Raw genomic sequence first — 19338 nt, 5'->3', positions numbered from 1 at the left:
GCAGCTGTTATGCTGAATATACACGTGGTAGTTTCAAACACTTTCACCCAGCTTTGAATAGCAAAAATCAATTAAAAGGTGAAGGCAGCTTGCTATATAAATATAAATTCTAAGTTGGTGGTGATAGGATGCCTTGATCTGTTCCCTTTTTGCAATTAAAGGTAGATTGGCATTGGTAAATAAAAGCTTTAGTTATTGGCATGCGTACGACCAACATTAGTGTTAAATTACTGAGATACTTGTTGTAGTCCTCAGATGGCTATCAGTATCTCTGTGGTTAGAGACTTGTCTCCCACAGTGAAAATGAGCATTTAGGAATAATGAGGGTAGCTAAAACAACAGTGGCAATACATTGGGGGAGGGGGCATCTGGAATCAGGGGAGTAACACACATCTAGGACCACCTGCCTAATTGTTTTCTTGGTTTTAGTCCAACCACATGTTCACTAACATTTCTTCACTTACACACCAAAGATACTTTCAATTAGATTACATACTAGATTAGATACTTTGTGATATAAGACAGTAATGTATATGTTTTTCCAAAAAAATATAATTATAATATGAAGCTAAATTTTATTAAATATCAGATTTGTCTAGTGTATGTAATATATATTTTTCTTTTGCAGAATGAATATACTTATATGATGGGCGCTTGTATAATCGTCTTCAGGTTTTTCTCCATATGTGGAAAACATGTAAGTTAAGAAAACTAAAGAAACTATAGTTGATTAATTATGTGCACGTGTAATGTATTGTAATAGCCAGAATTTTGGACAATGGAATGAATTAGCGCCAGATGCGGGAACACGCATGAATGCTCATTAAAAGTTTTTACCAGTTTTTTTTTTTTATTCAAAACTGTGTGCATTGAATTAATGCATGTATTTTCCTGAAAAATTACAGTAACATTTGTGTTTTAATGAGCCATAATTAAGACACATGCATTTTGCATATTTATTTTTGTATGTCTGGGTGTCTATTTCTCTGTCTACCCTTGTATGGCTAAGGTGTATGTATATATAAATTTATATTTAGTGTATATTTTATGTTCCTATGGACTCTATGACATTGCCACTAGACCCTTCCTTACAGTCATATACTATATGTTTGTAAATTATACTGTCGTTTTATTCCTTTGAAAACACCTCACTTCAAAGGCCTATTTTATTTTTCAATGTAACTAGATTTTCTTGTTATAATTTGAGAAAAATCTTTCCAATAAGCCCTGTGCGAGAATTTATTCTTCCAAATCAAGTTTCTGTTAAACAGACATGCTGAGAGAAAAATAACTACCCACGATTTACTTTTATCTCTAAGTAGAGCATAAAATAGCTTTTTCGTGGTTGCTTGTCACCTTACCACTTAGCTTGCCTATTTGCAGACATACTATTTTCATTTTAATTGTGTTTTGAGTTGTTTAATATTAGATATAAAATGCATTTTATTCCTGGAGTAATTTATTTTAGTTGCATATAAATTTTAAAAAGCGTGAAATCAGCAACCTTTACTTCATCCTCCTTATCCTTGAGACTTAAAGAATTATACTGGAGTTAGGAAGCTTTGATTGCAAATATAAGGTGAATAAAAGCAAGTTGTTTCAGCAGATATTGGCAATATTATATGCATCACACTTAAGCAGCCTGTATGTTTACTTAATCCTCATTTCATCTATGTGGATATCTGACCTGTTAGCCAATGCCTTTATTTCCCTCCTATTTTAGAGTCTACCATCCACTTCTTGCTGTTTCAAAATGGTGATTAATTAAATACATTAATTTAAATGGGAAAAGGCTACTTTCTGTTCTGTTGATGATTTATCACTTGTTTCATTTATTACCATTGCCACGTCATACATTTCCACCAGAATCACCAATGGAATCATAGCACAGATTCCTTATACAGAGCTATCATAAAATGGTGACATATATATATATATATATATATATATATATATATATATATATATATATATATATATATATATATATATATTTCTAAAAAAAGTGCTCAAAAATGAAGTCCACAAGAGTGTAGGTGGTGTTTCCAAACTCCACTAAGGGCACCCAAAAATCCAGTAGAAGCTAAGTCCAGAAGAGATAAGAGTGTATATCCGGAATCAAATAGCTTTCAAACTAATGCAAAGCCTGCAGCGCTTTAGGGATAAATCTCAAATAGATCAGTGGTGAATGATGGAATAGCACTATAACCACCAGCTTCCCATTCAGTAGGAACATGTAAGATACAAACACATTAAAAAAATAAACCGGCATCGACATTACAAAAGATGGAGCAATAGTAACATCCACAATACTTTCCTTACGGCTGGCGGCTGCTGTGCGTGGTGACATAGCGTTAGGCATGGCCTCATGATGAAATACATTGGGCGGTGCCTAATGTAACATCAGCACGCACAGTGGCCGCAGGCCAAAAGTAATGTATTTACTGCAAAATGTGCAAGCACAGTTTGTGTTGGCACATCTGTTTGTGGCCGAGCTTTGAAGTATGCAGGAAAGGATGCTAGTGCCACAACTGAACTGAAGGAACATTGTCACCCCAGAAAAGGATCACCAGGAATTACTACATCAACAGCAAGAAATATAGTGGTTGTACAATAAGTACATGAGCCACAACATATTTGGTTTAAGTGGTGGGTTTATATACTCTAATTTTAGAAAAACAATTAAAGAGGTGAGGGAAATCAAGTGGAAACCACACAACTAGACCTCTTTAATTGTCTAATCTGTTTTAGAAGAATACTACATGGAATCTGGCTGCTGTGAACAACTTGTCCACTTTCCTTGCCTCCACTTTGGTGGAATGTCCCTACAATTATCTAAAGACTAGAAAAACTGAACAATTCAAAATGGCAGGATTAGCACTAGCAGATACCTGAGGCAGCTGTTGTATTATAGGCATTTGGCTCCAGGGATAAGTGAAATGGAGAATTTTAATTTCCCTGATATTTCAACAGAAATCTGGAGATTTTGTCAAAATATCTCCATTTTGGCAAAATGTATTAGCTTTAATAGTGAAGATTTGTAAAGGTGTGCTGAGCTTTAAAGGACTCCTTAAGGTTAGTACTCACTTAACCCTTTTGTACAGAAGGAAAAACGAGTAAAAAAATATTGAGTAAAAATATGGCCTAAGTAGCTTGATTAATGAAATTGATAGTTTGTTCATTGCCAATAGTGAAATGGATAAGTTTATGTCAAAATGCATTTTAACGCAATCATTCCTATTCCAAACTTATGACTACAGTTGGTAACACAGAAAAAAGTTTGAAAAATACACAATTTGCAATGCTATCTCCATTCTTTGTTAAAAATTCCAATAAACATATTGAAAAGAAAAGTTTGAAGAGTAATGGTTTGCCCATTTTTGGAGGAAAGTGCCTAAAATGAAACCTCCATAAAAATTGTGTTTAAAAAAAAAAAAACTGTTGCAAAAAAAAAAAAAAAAAAAAGAAATACCCCAACCTTGGCTTCCAGCAGACGTGAATGACATCAACACTTGTTACGCTGCCTCCAGGGAGGCTTTCTTAGAATGAGGTAATTTTGTGCTTTTTTTGTTGCAATAGCTGTATTTTTTAAATGCCTTTTGTAATTCTGTAGGCAATTTGACTTTGGGGTGTGGGAGTCTTTCAATGGAATGGACCTTGCACTTTCAGAAAAGGGTTGCTTTAGGTGTGACACCTTATCTTTTTCGTGTTTTATAGCTTCATAGAAGTATAGTGTGGAATATGGTGTATCTCTATATCAAGTATAAACAGTGTCATGTCCACTCAAAAGATGTAAAACTTGGATTTCATAGATCATTATTACCAGTACTAAAATAAATGAATCTCTTGTTTCTAGGTTACACTGAAAATGTTATTACTCACTGTTGTCGTCAGCATGTACAAGAGTTTCTTCATTATTGTGGGAATGTTTTTGTTGCTTCTTTGCTATGCTTTTGCTGGGGTTGTTCTTTTTGGAACAGTGAAATATGGCGAAAATATCAATAGGTGAGTGTATGTATATACCATCATAGGGTTTACAAACATTTTGTGATTTTCATTCCCTCATTTCTGCTCTGTTTGTGCATAGATTAAAGGTACAATATAAGATTGCTTATTTAGAAATAATATTATACAGGATCTTGTAGGGTCACCAAAGACCTGCAATTGTTATTATTTTTTTTTATATTCTAATTTTTCACACTGTAGCACAAAAAGTCTCCAAATGCCATTGGTATCTTCCAGGGCAGCCTGGCTCATGTTGTTCTCTAGGCCTGGGAATAGGCATGACGATCATAGAATCTTTATCTGTCTCCTTGATATACAGTGTCTAGAAAAAGTATTCATACTACTTGAAATTTTCCACATTTTTCCATGTTACAACCAAAAACATAAATGTATTATATTCAGATTTTATGTGATTAACCAACACATATGTGGCACATAATTGTGAAGTGGAAGGAAAATGATAAATGGTTTTCAAAATTATTTACAAAAACACGTATAGGGGTGGGAGCCACATGGGGATGACGTAGGAACGCTCCGACGGAAGGGAGGGGTTACGAGGAGGCTGAGCAGGAGAAGGCGTGCGGCGTGTGGAAGAGAAATACAGAGCGGGAGAATGCTGGAGGGTGAGAGGCTCCAGCAATGAAAGACACTGCCGCAAGACGCCGCTCCGGAACCTGTCTACTCTACCGGCCATAAATAACAGCTGCCACCTCGCCTCCTCTCTGCCGCCCTCCCCCCCAACCTCTCGGGATTTCGAAGGGAGATAAAAGGAGAGCATGATCACGGAGAGCAACAGATAAGCTAAGTACTATATCCCGGTGCAAGTCATAGCTGTTTTAAATGATCGTATGTCTAAACTGCCAGGGGAATAGAAAGGACTGTAATAACAGTGATGGGACAACATGAATGATGAGGTGTTTCTCTTTCTGGGACAGATAATTCAGACCAACTTTGCGCTTGTTGCTGGAACTATACATAAACAAATATAAGATATAAAGATACCAGGCTGCATTGTGTTAGAAAAATTTGTATGAACACTATAAATGCGCTGAAGTGGTCAGCAGGATATTAGACTTTTCCCTTCACCTCTCTGATGCAGCATAACAGCAGTTTTTCTTTGTAAGCTGGGACGCACTAAGGGATGAACTAAGGAAGATAAACGAGTATAAGAGATAAGATAAGTGATACTTATGTCTGCAAAACTCATCTGTCTTAAATAAGAATATGTTTAAACTATCATGGTCATTAAAACTGGAGTAAAAGTAAAGAGATAGTATGAATGATGACATACTTTTACCCTGGGATATATAATTCAGATTAATACTATACTCGTCGCTGAGATTCTCTGCAAAAAAAAAAAAAAAAAAATTATAAGATACCAGGTGGGAGTGAGGGAAACGCCCAGAGAAATAGCCTGAAATATTACTAACCAGACTGAAAGCGGCCAGTGAGGATGAAACAAGCATTATATAAGACACTCAAGATGGAATGAACGAATAACTCCTTAGCTGCCTGCTTTCAGAAAATCAATCCGGATCCTTAAATGTAATGATAGATGGTTAATATAAGGTAACCCCCTGGAAAAGAATCGCACGGCACTCCTGCTTAGCTACTCAAAAATCGCATATTTTCTAAACGCATGAGCAGTGATGTAACTCGGTGGAGTAATATATTCATAGCATGTAGGAAACTGCATGAAGGACAGTACACGCATGGAAAGCGATCCTATTTTGTAGCTGCATACTTTCCTGGGAGCCCAGCAGAATTCTCAAGAGTAAACATAACCTTACATAGTACGCACGTCCCTATAGAATTCGATGATCAGCTAATATAGAGGTAAAATATCAGGAGAGGCACAATAAGGGGGGAAACCCCATATTTAACGCATAATGAAATTATGACATGCGACTTATAGGGGTCTATTAGAGATATAGGGACGGAAGACGTCATTGCTCAATAGATAAATCTAACTGTGGTGCCACTGGTTTTTCTCTCTGCTTTCTGTCTTCTTTTTCTTTTTTTTTTTTTTTTTCTTTTTTTCCCCTTTCTTCTCCCTCTTTCTCCTGGACCCCCTTTCCCTGTGTCGGAGGGAGGGAGGAAGAAAGAGAGGAGATAATAAGAATAAATGCTTGGACAGAAAGTACCTGCCCTTGATCGACCATAAAGAAGGGGGAGAAACACTTATAGCAGACTGACAAACTTAGGGCGGAAAATCGCTCAGCCATAACCAAGGGATCCTACCCTGGTAGACACTGTAAGGGGCTGATTGGAGGGAATTCTCAGAAGAAAAAGCACCAGCCACGGAAGGAGAACGTGAGAAGACCAGCAAACTGGGGCGACGACCACGGGAAGCAAAAAAAAGCAAAATGAGCAGAGCCTCAAAGCAAAATACTAAGGGGGGCCTTAAAACCCCAAAAAATCCCAACACGGAAAGCACCATAAAACAATATATGACCCAAGGAGCTAGCCCAAGAGGAGGAGGGAAGGAAAAGATACCCACAAACCATGGAGGAAAAAGGGGAGTGGAAAAAACAGCAGGGGAGACCCCGGATCAGTCTAGAGACGAACTGACAACGGAAAGCGAATTAGAACTAAGTAAAAATGAGGATCAGAGGATGGAAGACCTGGGAATAACAAAAGGGTTCATGAGGGAGATGCTCCAAAAATTGGAGAACTCTATAAGATCAGATATTAGTCTCCTAAGAAGTGACCTTGGTCATATGCTAACGAGAGTTGAAGCTGTAGAAGAAAGAACTGAGAATCAAGAACAGAAGTTAAAGAAAGTACAGACGCAAGTTAAATCAATCTCTCAGAACCAGAGAAGAATTCTCTACCGACTCGAAGACCAAGAAAATAGAAATAGAAGACTAAACCTGAGAATAAGAAATGCCCCAGAGAACAAGAAAGAAGATTTAAGGGAGGTTCTGAAAGATATATTTCGCCCCATACTAGACAATGCAGAGGGGGTACTCCCTTTGTTAGAGAGGGTGCATCGGGTTGGGAGGATAGGATCGGAAGAAACAGGAAGGGGAAGATTTCGCGATATTATCGTAAGGTTTGAACACTATGAAGATAAAGAGGAGATCTGGAGGAAATTAAGGGGAAACCCCCCATTAAAGTATGCGGAAACAGAAATACAAATCTTCCCGGACCTAGCATTTGAGACCCTATCCAGAAGACGTCTCCTGAAACCTCTCTTGGAACAGATGAGAGTACGAAACATTAGATACAGATGGGGCTTCCCGGCTTGCCTGTTGGCATTTAAAGATGGAATAACAGCTAAATTAAGTTTCCCTGAAGAGTTAAGAGAATTTTGTGAAAAACTGGAGATTCCAACTCCAAGTTTACCCGGCTGGACAGACGAGTCTGAGGAAACACCTTAAAATGCCACCCAACTTAAATGATAAATTAGAAGTGGAAGAGACTGGGATCATGGGGGAGACGGGGGGGGGGGGGGAGGGGTGGAGAGGTAGGGGGATGTATGTGGTCGGGCCGGTTGGGTGGGGCAGTCCCATTCCCATCCCTATGAGGAGATATACCAAAGTAGGGAGGGAAAGGAGGCAACTGGCGAACCCCACCTCGGAGCACTAAGACTTAGAAATGGCCAGAGATTTGAGGCCAATTGATAAGTCGAGGGCCGCAGGAGGGCCAAAACAGGGGGGGGGAGGGGGATGGGGAGATGGGCGGGAGAGGGGGGTATGGGGGAGAGGGGGAAGGGGAGGGAGGAAGGGGAAGAAGATGTCAGTAGTGAAACCCTGAGGGAAAAAAGGAGGGAAGGAAAAGAAAAACGAAAACATGGTCAGGACAGAGAATATGGATAAAAGGAAACTGGAATTAAACTTCCTATCTTATAATGTTAGGGGGCTCAACACAGCAAAAAAGAGGCATAAAATCCTGGTAGAATTAAAACAACTAGAGGCAGATGTGATCTTTCTCCAGGAGACACATATAACACATACGTCAAGGAGTAGGCTTTACTCTAAAGACCACCCGAAATGGTACTATGGGGATACGATCTCAAAAAGGGCAAGAGGAGTAGCAATAGGATTCGGTAAGGATATTCGATTCACTGTAGAAGGAAGAGTAGCAGACCCAGAAGGAAGATATCTATTTTTGAAAGGAAAATTAGGAAATATTAGGTATACACTGGCTAACATTTACTCTCCAAATAAAAACCCTATAAATTTCTTGAGGGGAATACTGGCCAAAATACAAGAATTTAAAAGTGGCCATGTAGTTATAATGGGAGATCTGAATCTCTGTCTAGACCCCATACTTGACAGTACGTCCCGGGTACTGGGAGGGAATAGCACTCAATTAAAAAGGTTAATTCAAAATCTGAATAAAAACCAACTAGTTGACGTATGGAGGGCACAACACCCCAAAATAAGGGACTACACATTTTTCTCCCCAGTACACGGGTCGTACTCAAGGATTGATTATATTCTTGTGGAACACAGAGCCCTAGAGATGGTACTGGAAACAAGTATAGAAATAACAACACAGTCAGATCATGCGCCTTTAAAAATGAAAATGCAGATTCCCGGACAAAGTAAATGTTTCTCTAGGTGGCGACTAAATGACACGTTGATTCTTGATAAGGAGGGGGGGGAAGTAGTGAGTAAGGAATTAGAGAAGTACTTTCTGATGAATGAGACCGAAGGAATCCCTGGGCAGGTCCTGTGGGATGCCCATAAGGCGTATATTCGGGGGATCTTGATTGCACGAGGCTCGCAGAAAAAAAAAGAACGTATAGAGAGGGGTAATAAACTCAGAGAGGAAATCCTCAAAATTGAACAACAACATAAAATGGGGCTTACAGATAAAAAGCTATATCAAAAATTAACGTCCAGGAGAGAAGAACTACGTGGGTTAATGGAACAAGAAACTAAAAAATTTTTTAATCAACTCAATAAAGTGAGGTATCAAGAAGAAAACAAACCTACTAAATATCTAGCCAGGACGCTCCAAAAGAAAAAAGCTACGAACTACATAGAGAAAATTCAAACAGAAACCGGGGACATGGTATACGCTTCAAAAGAAATAGCCGAATCATTCAAAACATACTACGGGAAATTATATGCGGTAAAAAACAACTTGATAGATAAAGAAGGTAAACTAAAAGAAACTGTTAAATATTTAAATAAGGCGAAACTCCCCAGGATCAGTGAAATTGATAAAGAATACTTAGAAAACCCCATAACGGAAGCAGAAATAAACGAGGTATTAGCGGAATCAGCTCCTGGGAAAAGCCCGGGACCAGACGGTTTGACAATTAGTTACTACAAGAGGTTTAAGAATATACTAGTACCGAAACTCTGTAAATATATGAACGGGATTGGGACAGAGTACGCCATGAGTAAAGAGGCGCTATCTGCCTCAATAACGATCATACGGAAAGAAGGAAAAGACGAGACCAAGTGCGCAAGTTACAGACCAATATCACTCCTTAATGAGGATACTAAACTATTTGCTAAGGTGTTAGCAAATAGAATGAAAAAAGTAATGAATATACTAGTACATCCAGATCAGACCGGGTTTATCCCCGGGAGAGAGGGAAAGGACAATGGAGTAAGAACTTTATTGATTCTATCTCAAAGGAAGAAGACGGAACCCCCGGCGCTACTATTATCAATAGATGCCCAAAAGGCCTTTGATAGAGTCGATTGGGGATTCATGTTCCAGACAATGGACAAAATGGGCATAGGCCCTAGGATGGCCAAATGGATTAAAACGATGTATGACCACCCGACAGCGACTGTAAACATCAACGGGTTGCCCTCCTCTTCCTTTGAGATGGAAAATGGGACCAGACAGGGATGCCCACTATCACCTCTTCTTTTTGTGCTTTCGTTGGAACCCCTACTCGCGACAATCAGAAACAACCCGGAAATAAGCGGAATTAAGGCTGAGCAAGAGGAACATAAACTTGCAGCATATGCAGACGACGTGTTGTTTTATATAAGTAACCCAGTAGATTCTCTGCCCAAGATAACAAAGGCCCTGGATGAGTACGGGAAATTATCAAACTTTAAAATTAACCAAACAAAATCTGAAATCCTTAATATAAATGTAGGTGCGACGGAAGTACAACTAATCCAAGAACAAGGTAAATTTAAATGGACAAAAGAGCTGAAATACCTGGGGGTAAAATTGGCAAACACTCTGGATAAGATATACCGCCTAAATTATATCCCTTTATTGAATGAAATAAAAACTGAACTCAGAAGAGCAAGTAATAGATCGATCTCGTGGATAGGTCGAATAAACGTGTATAAAATGTTTATTCTTCCAAAAATTGTATATAAATTCCAGATGTTGCCAGTTGAAATCCCATCCAGCTATTTCCAAAAATTAAAAGCAATAATGAGCAAATTCATATGGAATAACAAAAAACCTAGGATCTCCCATGGAGTATTAAAACAAGAAAAAGGGAGGGGAGGATTAGCGGTCCCTGATTTACAATATTATTATCAGGCGGTGGTCTTATCAAGAATTGTAGAATGGGTAAAAGGGAAAAAAAAAGAGGAAAAAAGATGGGTTAATTTAGAATATACATACAGTAAAGCACAATTAAATAAGATAATATGGAATCCCCCAAAATACAGGGTACTAGATATAGACACAAATAAGTTAACACAGACTGCACTGAAGATATGGGATAAGGAGTATAAAAGATTAAATGGACACTATAATTCGCCACTGATAACCTTAAAAGATAACGAATATTTCCCACCGGGCAGAGGGGTGATAGGAGGGAACTGGATAAGATTAGAGGGGTCACAAATAAAAGATATAATTAAAAAAGGGAAACTTCTTTCACATGAAGAGTTAGTGCACATGGGATTTATGAGAAGGGATAGGTGGCGATATCTCCAGCTGACCCGTTTCATAGAAAAACTACCCCAGCCGATTAGGTCTGAAAAGGATTTGACAGGGGTGGAACAACTTTGTACGGCTGACAGTGCAAAGGGTATAATATCAAAGCTATATGGGCTATTGATGCGGACCAGCTGGAAAGATACGCCGCCATATATAAATAAATGGGAAAGGGAATTGGGATCACAAAAAGGTAAAAAAACAATAAATAAAATATTGAAAATGACACACCGCTCGGCAAGGGACAATAAAACAGCTGAGATGAACTACAAACTTATCTCCCGATGGTATAACACCCCGGATAAGGTATCTAAATTCCAGCTAGGCGGGACCGCCGAGTGCTGGCGGGGCTGTGGGAAAACAGGTACCATGACACACATTTGGTGGGAGTGCGCTAAAATTAAACTATACTGGGAAAAGATCCTTCAAATGATTAAGGAAATAACGCAAACAGCAATGAAATCAGACCCCTGGGTAGTACTCTTTCATGGCACGGAGGTTGGGGTTAAACAATACCAAGACACAATCATCCCGCATCTATTAAATGCTGCGAAAAAACTGATCCCTAAAAAATGGCGAGAGGTAGAGTGCCCAACAACATGGGAGTGGGTAGATGCGGTAGAAGAAATATATAATATGGAAAGCCTGTGTTTGAGAGAAGAAGAGGAAAGGGTAATATTTCTAAAAAAATGGAGAGGTTGGAAACAATTTAAGCGGGATTGGAGTTTCTCCGCACAACTAAGACCATAAAGACCAGAATATCAGGAGCAGGGACACTACTGACAAGGGGAAAGGGGAGGGGGGGGGGTAGTATAACCTTAATATAACTTCAGTGAAATATTGGGAGTAAGATATAAGAATGGTTTTAAGAAATATGAAATAAAAGTTGGATAAATGTTTTTACATTTAATTATACAAGTAAGCAACAAGAAAATAGCCACAATGATGTGAAGATTAATTCTAAGAGACAACAATGAACGTTAAGTTGATTCATAGTCTCAGGTAAAGATTCGCTGACGTGGCAAAAAAAAAAAAAAAAAAAATTATTTACAAATAAATATTTGAAAAGTGTGGCGTGCTTTCCTTTCAGCCCCCTAGAACCACCTTTCACTGCAATTACAGCTGCAAGTCTTTTGGGTATGTCTCCAGGGCTCAAGTCCTGCGGGAACGCATGGGAACTGAGTTCCTGTACTTTTTACACAACAGGAACTCAGTTCCCATTAGCAGCCGTGTCCTGCAAGACTTTGAAGTATGCGAGCTGTATGGCAGGTGCTACACCAGCAGCCACCGACACAGCTTGCAATAGTAAGTGCTACACACCTGACCATTCAGGCATTGCCAGTAGGGGTCCCCATGACAGCTTTCGCTTCAATCTACCTGTCAATCACAGCTAGCTGACGGGTAGATCAGGTCCCTGCTGCTAAGAGATTGTATTTAGTCAGACCTCTCGTGATGCGCTCCTCCCCGCCGGCCCCTCCTGATTTGGGGTGGTAAGCTGAGCACAATACCCGGCAAAGTTTAATGCAGGAGGGAAGTTTATGTGGAAATATGTGAAGGGTTGGAATAGCAGTGAGTGTGTGTTGGAGCCCTGCAGAGTTTGCAGCCCCCCAAGCTAACATACATCTCCTAAGCAGGAACACATCACTGTCTCCCCAAGTATTCTGTCCAGATAATGTGCAGTTCATTTATGACCTTTCCATTTAACCCTGTGTTATCCAAACTCTGTTCAATGAAAAGTGTAAACACCACATAAACATTCTATATACAAAATAAAATTCCCCAATAAAGATCAGAACATGATGTTCACATTTGCATGGAAGCACAATTGAATGAATGCTGAATATTCAGAGAATTACCGTATTTATGTTTATTGAGGATTGTTTTGTTTTTTTATGTACTAACAGTTAAGCTTCATACACACAATACGAAAATTGAATGAAAAATACCACTTTTGAAGCATTAGTGCATATGAGCGTATAATTTTTTTTTTTTTTGGTGGGTGGGTGGATCTTGGGTGGGAGTTTCCACACTTTTTCCCCCAGGACTTGACCCCTGTATGTCTCTACCTGCTTTACACATCTAGAGAGTATAATATATGCCCATTCTGCTTTGCAAAATAACTTAAGCTCTGTCAGATTGGATGGAGAGCACCTGTGAACAGATATTTTCAAGTCTAGCCACAGATTATCAATTGACTTTAGGTCTGGACTTTGACTGGGCCATTAACACATAAATGGGTGAACCTTCACCCCAGTATCAAGTCTTTTGCAGACTCTAAGGCCCCATGTACACTGCTGCTGCTAAACAGACGTTCAGAAGCAGTTGGACACTTTTTTCAACTGCCCCTGAACTCATTCAATGTTATCTTATGTGTACATGTACACAGGTTCATTTACTGTCGTTTTCAGGCAGTTGCATTTATAGGCCTTTTTTTTTAAGGCAAACAAATGAGTTCAGATGCCGAAGTTTCAGATGCCAAACAATTCTAAACGTGGCTAAATACGGTAACCCGCATTTAGCAGCATTTAGCAGCGTTTCGTTTATAGGCATTTTTCGTTTTTGCCCATTTAAAAAAAAAAAAAAGAATTTTTTTTTTAAAATTTATTCTTTATTTATTTCCAATTTTTATCATTACAAAACTATAAAAGAGAGACAGAATCATAAAAAATAGAGCATATATAACAACAAAACATAACACCATGGGGCAATACCCAAATGTTCTTTACCTATTACCCCTGACTTCTCACTCATCTATATATGTTCTGTCTATTTATTTCCTGTTATCTATTTCTCTATCACTCTATGCCTCTAATCCCTCCTATCCCCCTCCCCCCTTCTTTTTTATTTTATTCCTGTAACCCATATACCTCGCTATATTTCTTCGTAGACTTAAAGGTTTTCCATCTTTCCCATTTTCTCTGAGGTTCTCTATTCCCTTCTTCCCCCGTTTTAAACGCTTCTAAACGCAAATGCGGCATGTAAATGTGGCAAAACTGACATTGGGTTACTATCTGTCAAGTTAAATCGTTCAGGAGAGATTGTAAAAATGTCCCATGTACATGAATCCTAACAGGTTTTCTTCTAAGATTGCCCTGTATTTGGCTCCATCCATCTTCCCATCAACTCTGACCAGCTTCCCCATCCCTGCTGAACAAAAGCATCCCCACAACATGGTGCTACCACCACCATGTTTCACGGTGAGGATGGTATGTACAGGGTGATGGACAGTGTTAGTTTTCCACCACACATAGCATTTTACTTTTAGGCCAAAAATTTTAATTTCTGATCAGAACACCTTCTTCCACATGTTTGCTGTGTCCCCCATGTGGCTTCTTGCAAACTGAAAACGGGAATTCCTATGGCTTTACTTCAACAATGGCTTTTTTCTTGCCACACCTCCATAGAAGCCACATTTGTGGAGTGCATGACTAATAGTTGTCCTGTGAATATATTCTTCCACCCAAGCTGTGGATCTCTGCAGCTCCTCCAGAATTACCATGGCCCTCTTGGTTGCTTCTCTGATTAATACTTTCCTTGCCCGGCCTATCGGTTTAGGTGGGTGGCCATGTCTAGATTTTCTATTTTCTATGATGGATTGAACAATACTGAGCTGTTCAAAGCTTGAGATAATTTTTTAGAACCTAACCCTGCTTTAAACTTCCCCACAACTTTATCCCTGACCTGTCTAGTGTGTTCCTTGGCCTTCCAAATGCTGTTTGTTCACGAAGGTACTCTAACAAACCTCTGAGGGCTTCATAGAACAGCTGTATTTATACTGAGATAAAATTACACAGGTGGACTCTATGTACTTATTAGGTGACTTCTGAAGGCAATTGGTTCCATTAGATTTTAGTCTGGGGCATCAGAGTAAAGGGGACTGAATACAAATTCACGCCACACTTTTCAGATGTTTATTTGAAAAAAAAATTTAAACCCATTTATCACTTCCCTTTCACTTCACAATTATGTGCCACTTTGTGTTAGTCTATCACATAAAATCCCAATAAAATGCATTTACGTTTTTGATTGCAACATGACAAAATGTGGAAAATTTCAAGGGGTATAAATACTTTTTCAAGGCATTTTAAATGATTTGTGAAATAGGTATTGTATGTCAAAAGGAATTTACCTATTTTTGACATTGCATTTTAATTGCACATCAATTCAATTTATGGCAGTGTTTCTTGTCACTTTTCCAAAAGTCTCACAGACAGTGCACATTTTCCAGATCTTAGGAAAAACCGGTAAAAACAAATTAGCTCCATAGTCTAATTACAATTAGAACACCTTTTCTTTTACCGAAAAAATATGGAAATTCTGTGCAGTTAAACCTTTGAGAACCAAATCTGTTTATTAGCAATATCTGTTTCAGGATAGAGGCTTAGTGGTCCTACACTGGTTCTACTAAGGTGTTATCTTCATTTAGAAAAAAAAAAAAATGTTTTATCTCACAGTCAGAAAAAAATATTATAAATGATAGCAATAGTTTTCATATGTGCTTTTAAAGATGTTTAGAGTTAAATGTGGCTGAAAAGAAAATTAATTAACAAACTGAAACATTTTGTAGGGTTCCTAAGTCATAGTTCTTAGTGTTTTGCCACTCTAACTCCCTAAGTACTAGTACAATTATAATATGGGCTTTGTTCACAAAGTGTTTATAGGAACAGCACCTCATAGTAATAATCAGCATGTTGTAACTATTGTGTTTGTCAGATAAAACTAATGCATGCTGTGTTTTTTTTTTTTTTTATTCGGTCTTCACAACCTAGGCATGCCAACTTCTCAACGGCAGGTAAAGCTATTACAGTGCTATTCAGGATAGTAACTGGGGAAGACTGGAATAAAATAATGCATGACTGTATGGTAAGTGGAGAGAAACACAATAGAAGATTGGCAAAGTGTTAATGCCAGGGGAAATATGATTGCACATTTTCTCAAGCTCCATGAAAGACCATTAAATGTGCATTGAAAAGTAAATTTTGTGGTTAGATTAAACAATCATGTAATGATGTCTTGGTGTAGCTCATTAACTCTCAATCTAGATTGGGAGTTTTTTGCTTTGTGTTTTAATCATGGACAGACTGTGGAGATATAAACACGCTTTAATGGGCCGTGCAGCCTAATACTTGTTAAACAGAAAAAACATAATTTGCTGTGATAGCTAAACACAACTAATAGGTTAGCATCATGGTACATCATAAATATTAGCTAACATCATCTTACATCAAAGGCTGAACCTTTAACATTTATCTAATGGAAGGAAAATTAATCATTGAAATTTTACAATACTTAGAGGATTATAGAGGCTCAAAAATACAATTCATCTTACATGGTCATTAAAAAATTTAAAATGTTTATATGCACTGCTACTACTACTGTTTCTTGTGATTAATGATATTACTATTACTTTATTTTACAATATATTATATTACTGCTTCTTCCAAACCCATAAGTTGGGTTGCTTAGAGTTTATTTATTACCAGGTATGTTATCACCTTGACACTTAAAGTGCAACATTAATGTATATTTAGAAAGTCCCTTTATTTTCTGGTTCAGGGGATGAATAAAATAAAAAAGGCACTAACCTGTGAAGAACGTATTATTATGCATACCTGTCTTTCAGCCTGTTTGATAAAACAGCAGAGCTCCTGGAAGCAATCCAATTCAACTCCTTGGGCTGCTAAAATAGAACACCTGCACTGTTTTCCCCTGCTGACTTAGTAGTCACTGTAGACATAATAGTGACCTACAGACTGCCAGAGGAACCACAGTGACGAGTGGAGGGGCACTCTTCTACATTTTTGAAATCTGATTGATACTGGGAACTCGGATACAAAGTGATGGTTTAGCTAACACAGAGATGGACAGGTATATATGCAATACCGCTTTCTTCACAGTTTAGTGCCTTTTTTGTACCCCAAGTCAGGGTCCCTAAAGAACACAACACCTGTAGCGTATGCTGCTGCACAAACGACATCTCCCATGGAGCTATGTATGGACAATGGCTGCTGATGAGTGGCATCTACAGGCTGATAATCATGCCCACTCCATGCATATCAACCTACTGATGTAGTTCTAGCAGCCATAGCAACTGCGAGGGTGATAAAGAACACTTATGTTCTCACCTCAAAGCAGACTATTGACATCCAAATATTCTACTTTAATGAATGATAAATGAATAATAAATGAACATTTTTCCTGGCAGAATCAACAGATAATTATGTAACATTGTAGGGAGGTTGTGGAAATAGAAAGGGAATTCATTTCAATAATTGGGACTGAAAAACATATCAGATTTTATAATTTGCCCATAGTTCCATTCTATATTTTGTTCTATGTGTCCAATAGTTGAAAATATACTGTATTTCATTCTTTTCCATAGAGGAGCACATACATTCTTTCACCTTCAGGTTATGCTGCTGCATAAAAGAGGATTGGAAACTACCAGCATGTCTTAGCTTTTTGCTAGTGTCCTAGGGGGTCTACCTTCTGTTCATCTCTACTTGTTTAAAAGTAGCTTAATTTTACTTACAACTGTTTTTCTTACTACAAGATTTTTCTTCTTCAATCAAGACTCTTCTCTACATTGTCGCTAGAGCAACTCTGAGTCTGGCATTTGGAGTGCCATGTCCAGGCGCCAGACTGGACATTGCAGTGTTATCCTGGAAGTGAAATCTGGCCACTCGGTTCTGAGTAGTGTGATTTCCTCCAGACTCTATTCTGGTGAAAGGTAGCCGCAGAGCTCTTTTCATATTCAAAGCTGCTGGCCTTGCTTCAGCACTTGTCCTGCCTCTGAAAACTGACTTTGTGAGTAAGCCAGTCAGACTGAGCATAGGGAGCTACCTCAATTACAAGGGTCACCGGGCACTTTTAAAATCCCTCATTTACTGCTGGCATTGCAGAGGAAGATGTTACCGATGTGGGACTAAGCACTAGCACTATCCACTGGGTTGCACATGAGCACTTTCTTCTCATTTCTGCCAGACAGTGTCAAGGAAGCATCTCCCTGCTTGCAAAGAGCCACATGAATCTTTGATCTTCAATCCGTTCCTTCCCTTGTAACTTTAGTAACCACTGGCCATCTGACTGGACCACCAGTTTTCTGGGTTTCATTGCCTTACCTCTATGTAGTCACAACATGCCTGATTCAAGACATGGGTGGAGGGGAGGATAGGGTGGGAAGGCCCTACTTCAACCAGTGTCCCCAGCTCACATTCTACTTATGTCTGCGGGGCTGCTTGCAGTGTGCCTACTAATAGTGCCAACAGCTTCAGCCTGAAATCCTATTGCCCTCTGCTCCTAGAGTCTATTCCATCATTGGAGTCCTTTTTAACATTGTTGGCTGTAGCCAGTTCTGCATTTTCATCTGGGGATTTTACTACAGCCTTTCTAGACTTTAAGGCTCAAATCACACAGTTATATGATGACTCTGAACCAGGGTCAGTGCTACCGCTAGGCAAACTAGGCGGCCACCTAGGGCGTACTGCTGCCTAGGTCGCCCTGCCACTGGTTTCCCTACTCTCCATCTCTGTGCTATGTAAGTTTTCGGTGCTGTATTATAAATACCTCTGTAATAAATGTTATAACCTCTGGTGGGCACTGCTGGGATAAAGTGTGTACATCTAGGGGGATGCAGGGGATGCCTCTGTTGCATGTTACTCAGGCAGCCTCTCTGTAGTGTCATTATAGAGGCGCAGCACTGAAGGACATCTCCTGATGGAACGGAAGCAAACATCCCTTTTGTGCCTCTATGATCAGTGCTTTCTACTGCAACCACATGCTTCCTCTACCACCGGCTTTTGTCACGCTGATGCTCTGGCAAAACGCTGGATTCAGGGGCGGGCTTAGGAGGCGGAAAAATCAGGCTTCACCTGGGGTGGCAAAAATCCTTGCACCAGCCCTGCTCTGACCACAGAGACATTACAAGCACACTCCCTTTTTTTTTGCTTCACATTTTATATCTGATTTGCCTGTGGCCTTGGTGGCTTCTGAGCCATCAGCAACCAAATATGATTCTAAGTCATTACAGTCTATGACTAATGAGCTTAACCCAGAGGATTTGCAGTCCACTGCTGCTATTCCCAAATTGAAAGAGACGTTTCGGTTCATAAAGTGTTACTAAACCCACAACAGTAAAATCAGTCTGTATATGCAGTAAAGCATCCTTGTTATACTCACTGTGGAACCTAAGGGGTTAATAATGCGCATTGTGTAAAAAAGCTGTTTGATCCTGTCTTCTCTGATCCCCCTTTCTTCCACAGCCCCCAATCCATCTCCTGATAGTACAGAGCATTGGGGATACTCTGCACATGCTCAGTTTCATGTGTATTGCTAGAGATTTTTTTTTCTTTTAGAAGGGTGAATGTGATCAGCACAGGGCCAATCAGCACTGTCCAGACAGAGGGACAGGGGGCATGCAGGCTCATAGGACAGTCAGAGGAGTTTGAATACTCT

The 19338-nt window shown here is 39.1% G+C and overlaps 1 protein-coding gene across 3 annotated transcripts in view; it reads left to right on the top strand.

Moving 5' to 3' along the window:
- Positions 1-19338, top strand: part of NALCN (sodium leak channel, non-selective) — an 864749-nt gene that overhangs the window by 790132 nt on the left and 55279 nt on the right. For all 3 annotated transcript variants that reach the window (XM_077482966.1, XM_077482963.1, XM_077482965.1), the window contains 3 exons: positions 629-697; positions 3857-4005; positions 15654-15747. In XM_077482966.1, coding sequence (XP_077339092.1) covers positions 629-697; positions 3857-4005; positions 15654-15747 — 312 coding nt within the window. The remainder of the gene's footprint in view (positions 1-628; positions 698-3856; positions 4006-15653; positions 15748-19338) is intronic.

Source organism: Lithobates pipiens, unplaced genomic scaffold (genome assembly GCF_037356315.1).
Source record: "Lithobates pipiens isolate NorthernLeopardFrog02 unplaced genomic scaffold, aLitPip1_a1.2 Scaffold_16, whole genome shotgun sequence".
Lineage (NCBI taxonomy): Eukaryota > Metazoa > Chordata > Amphibia > Anura > Ranidae > Lithobates > Lithobates pipiens.
The sequence above is the reverse complement of the archived record's forward strand: the minus strand, read 5'-3'. Positions and strand labels throughout refer to the sequence as shown.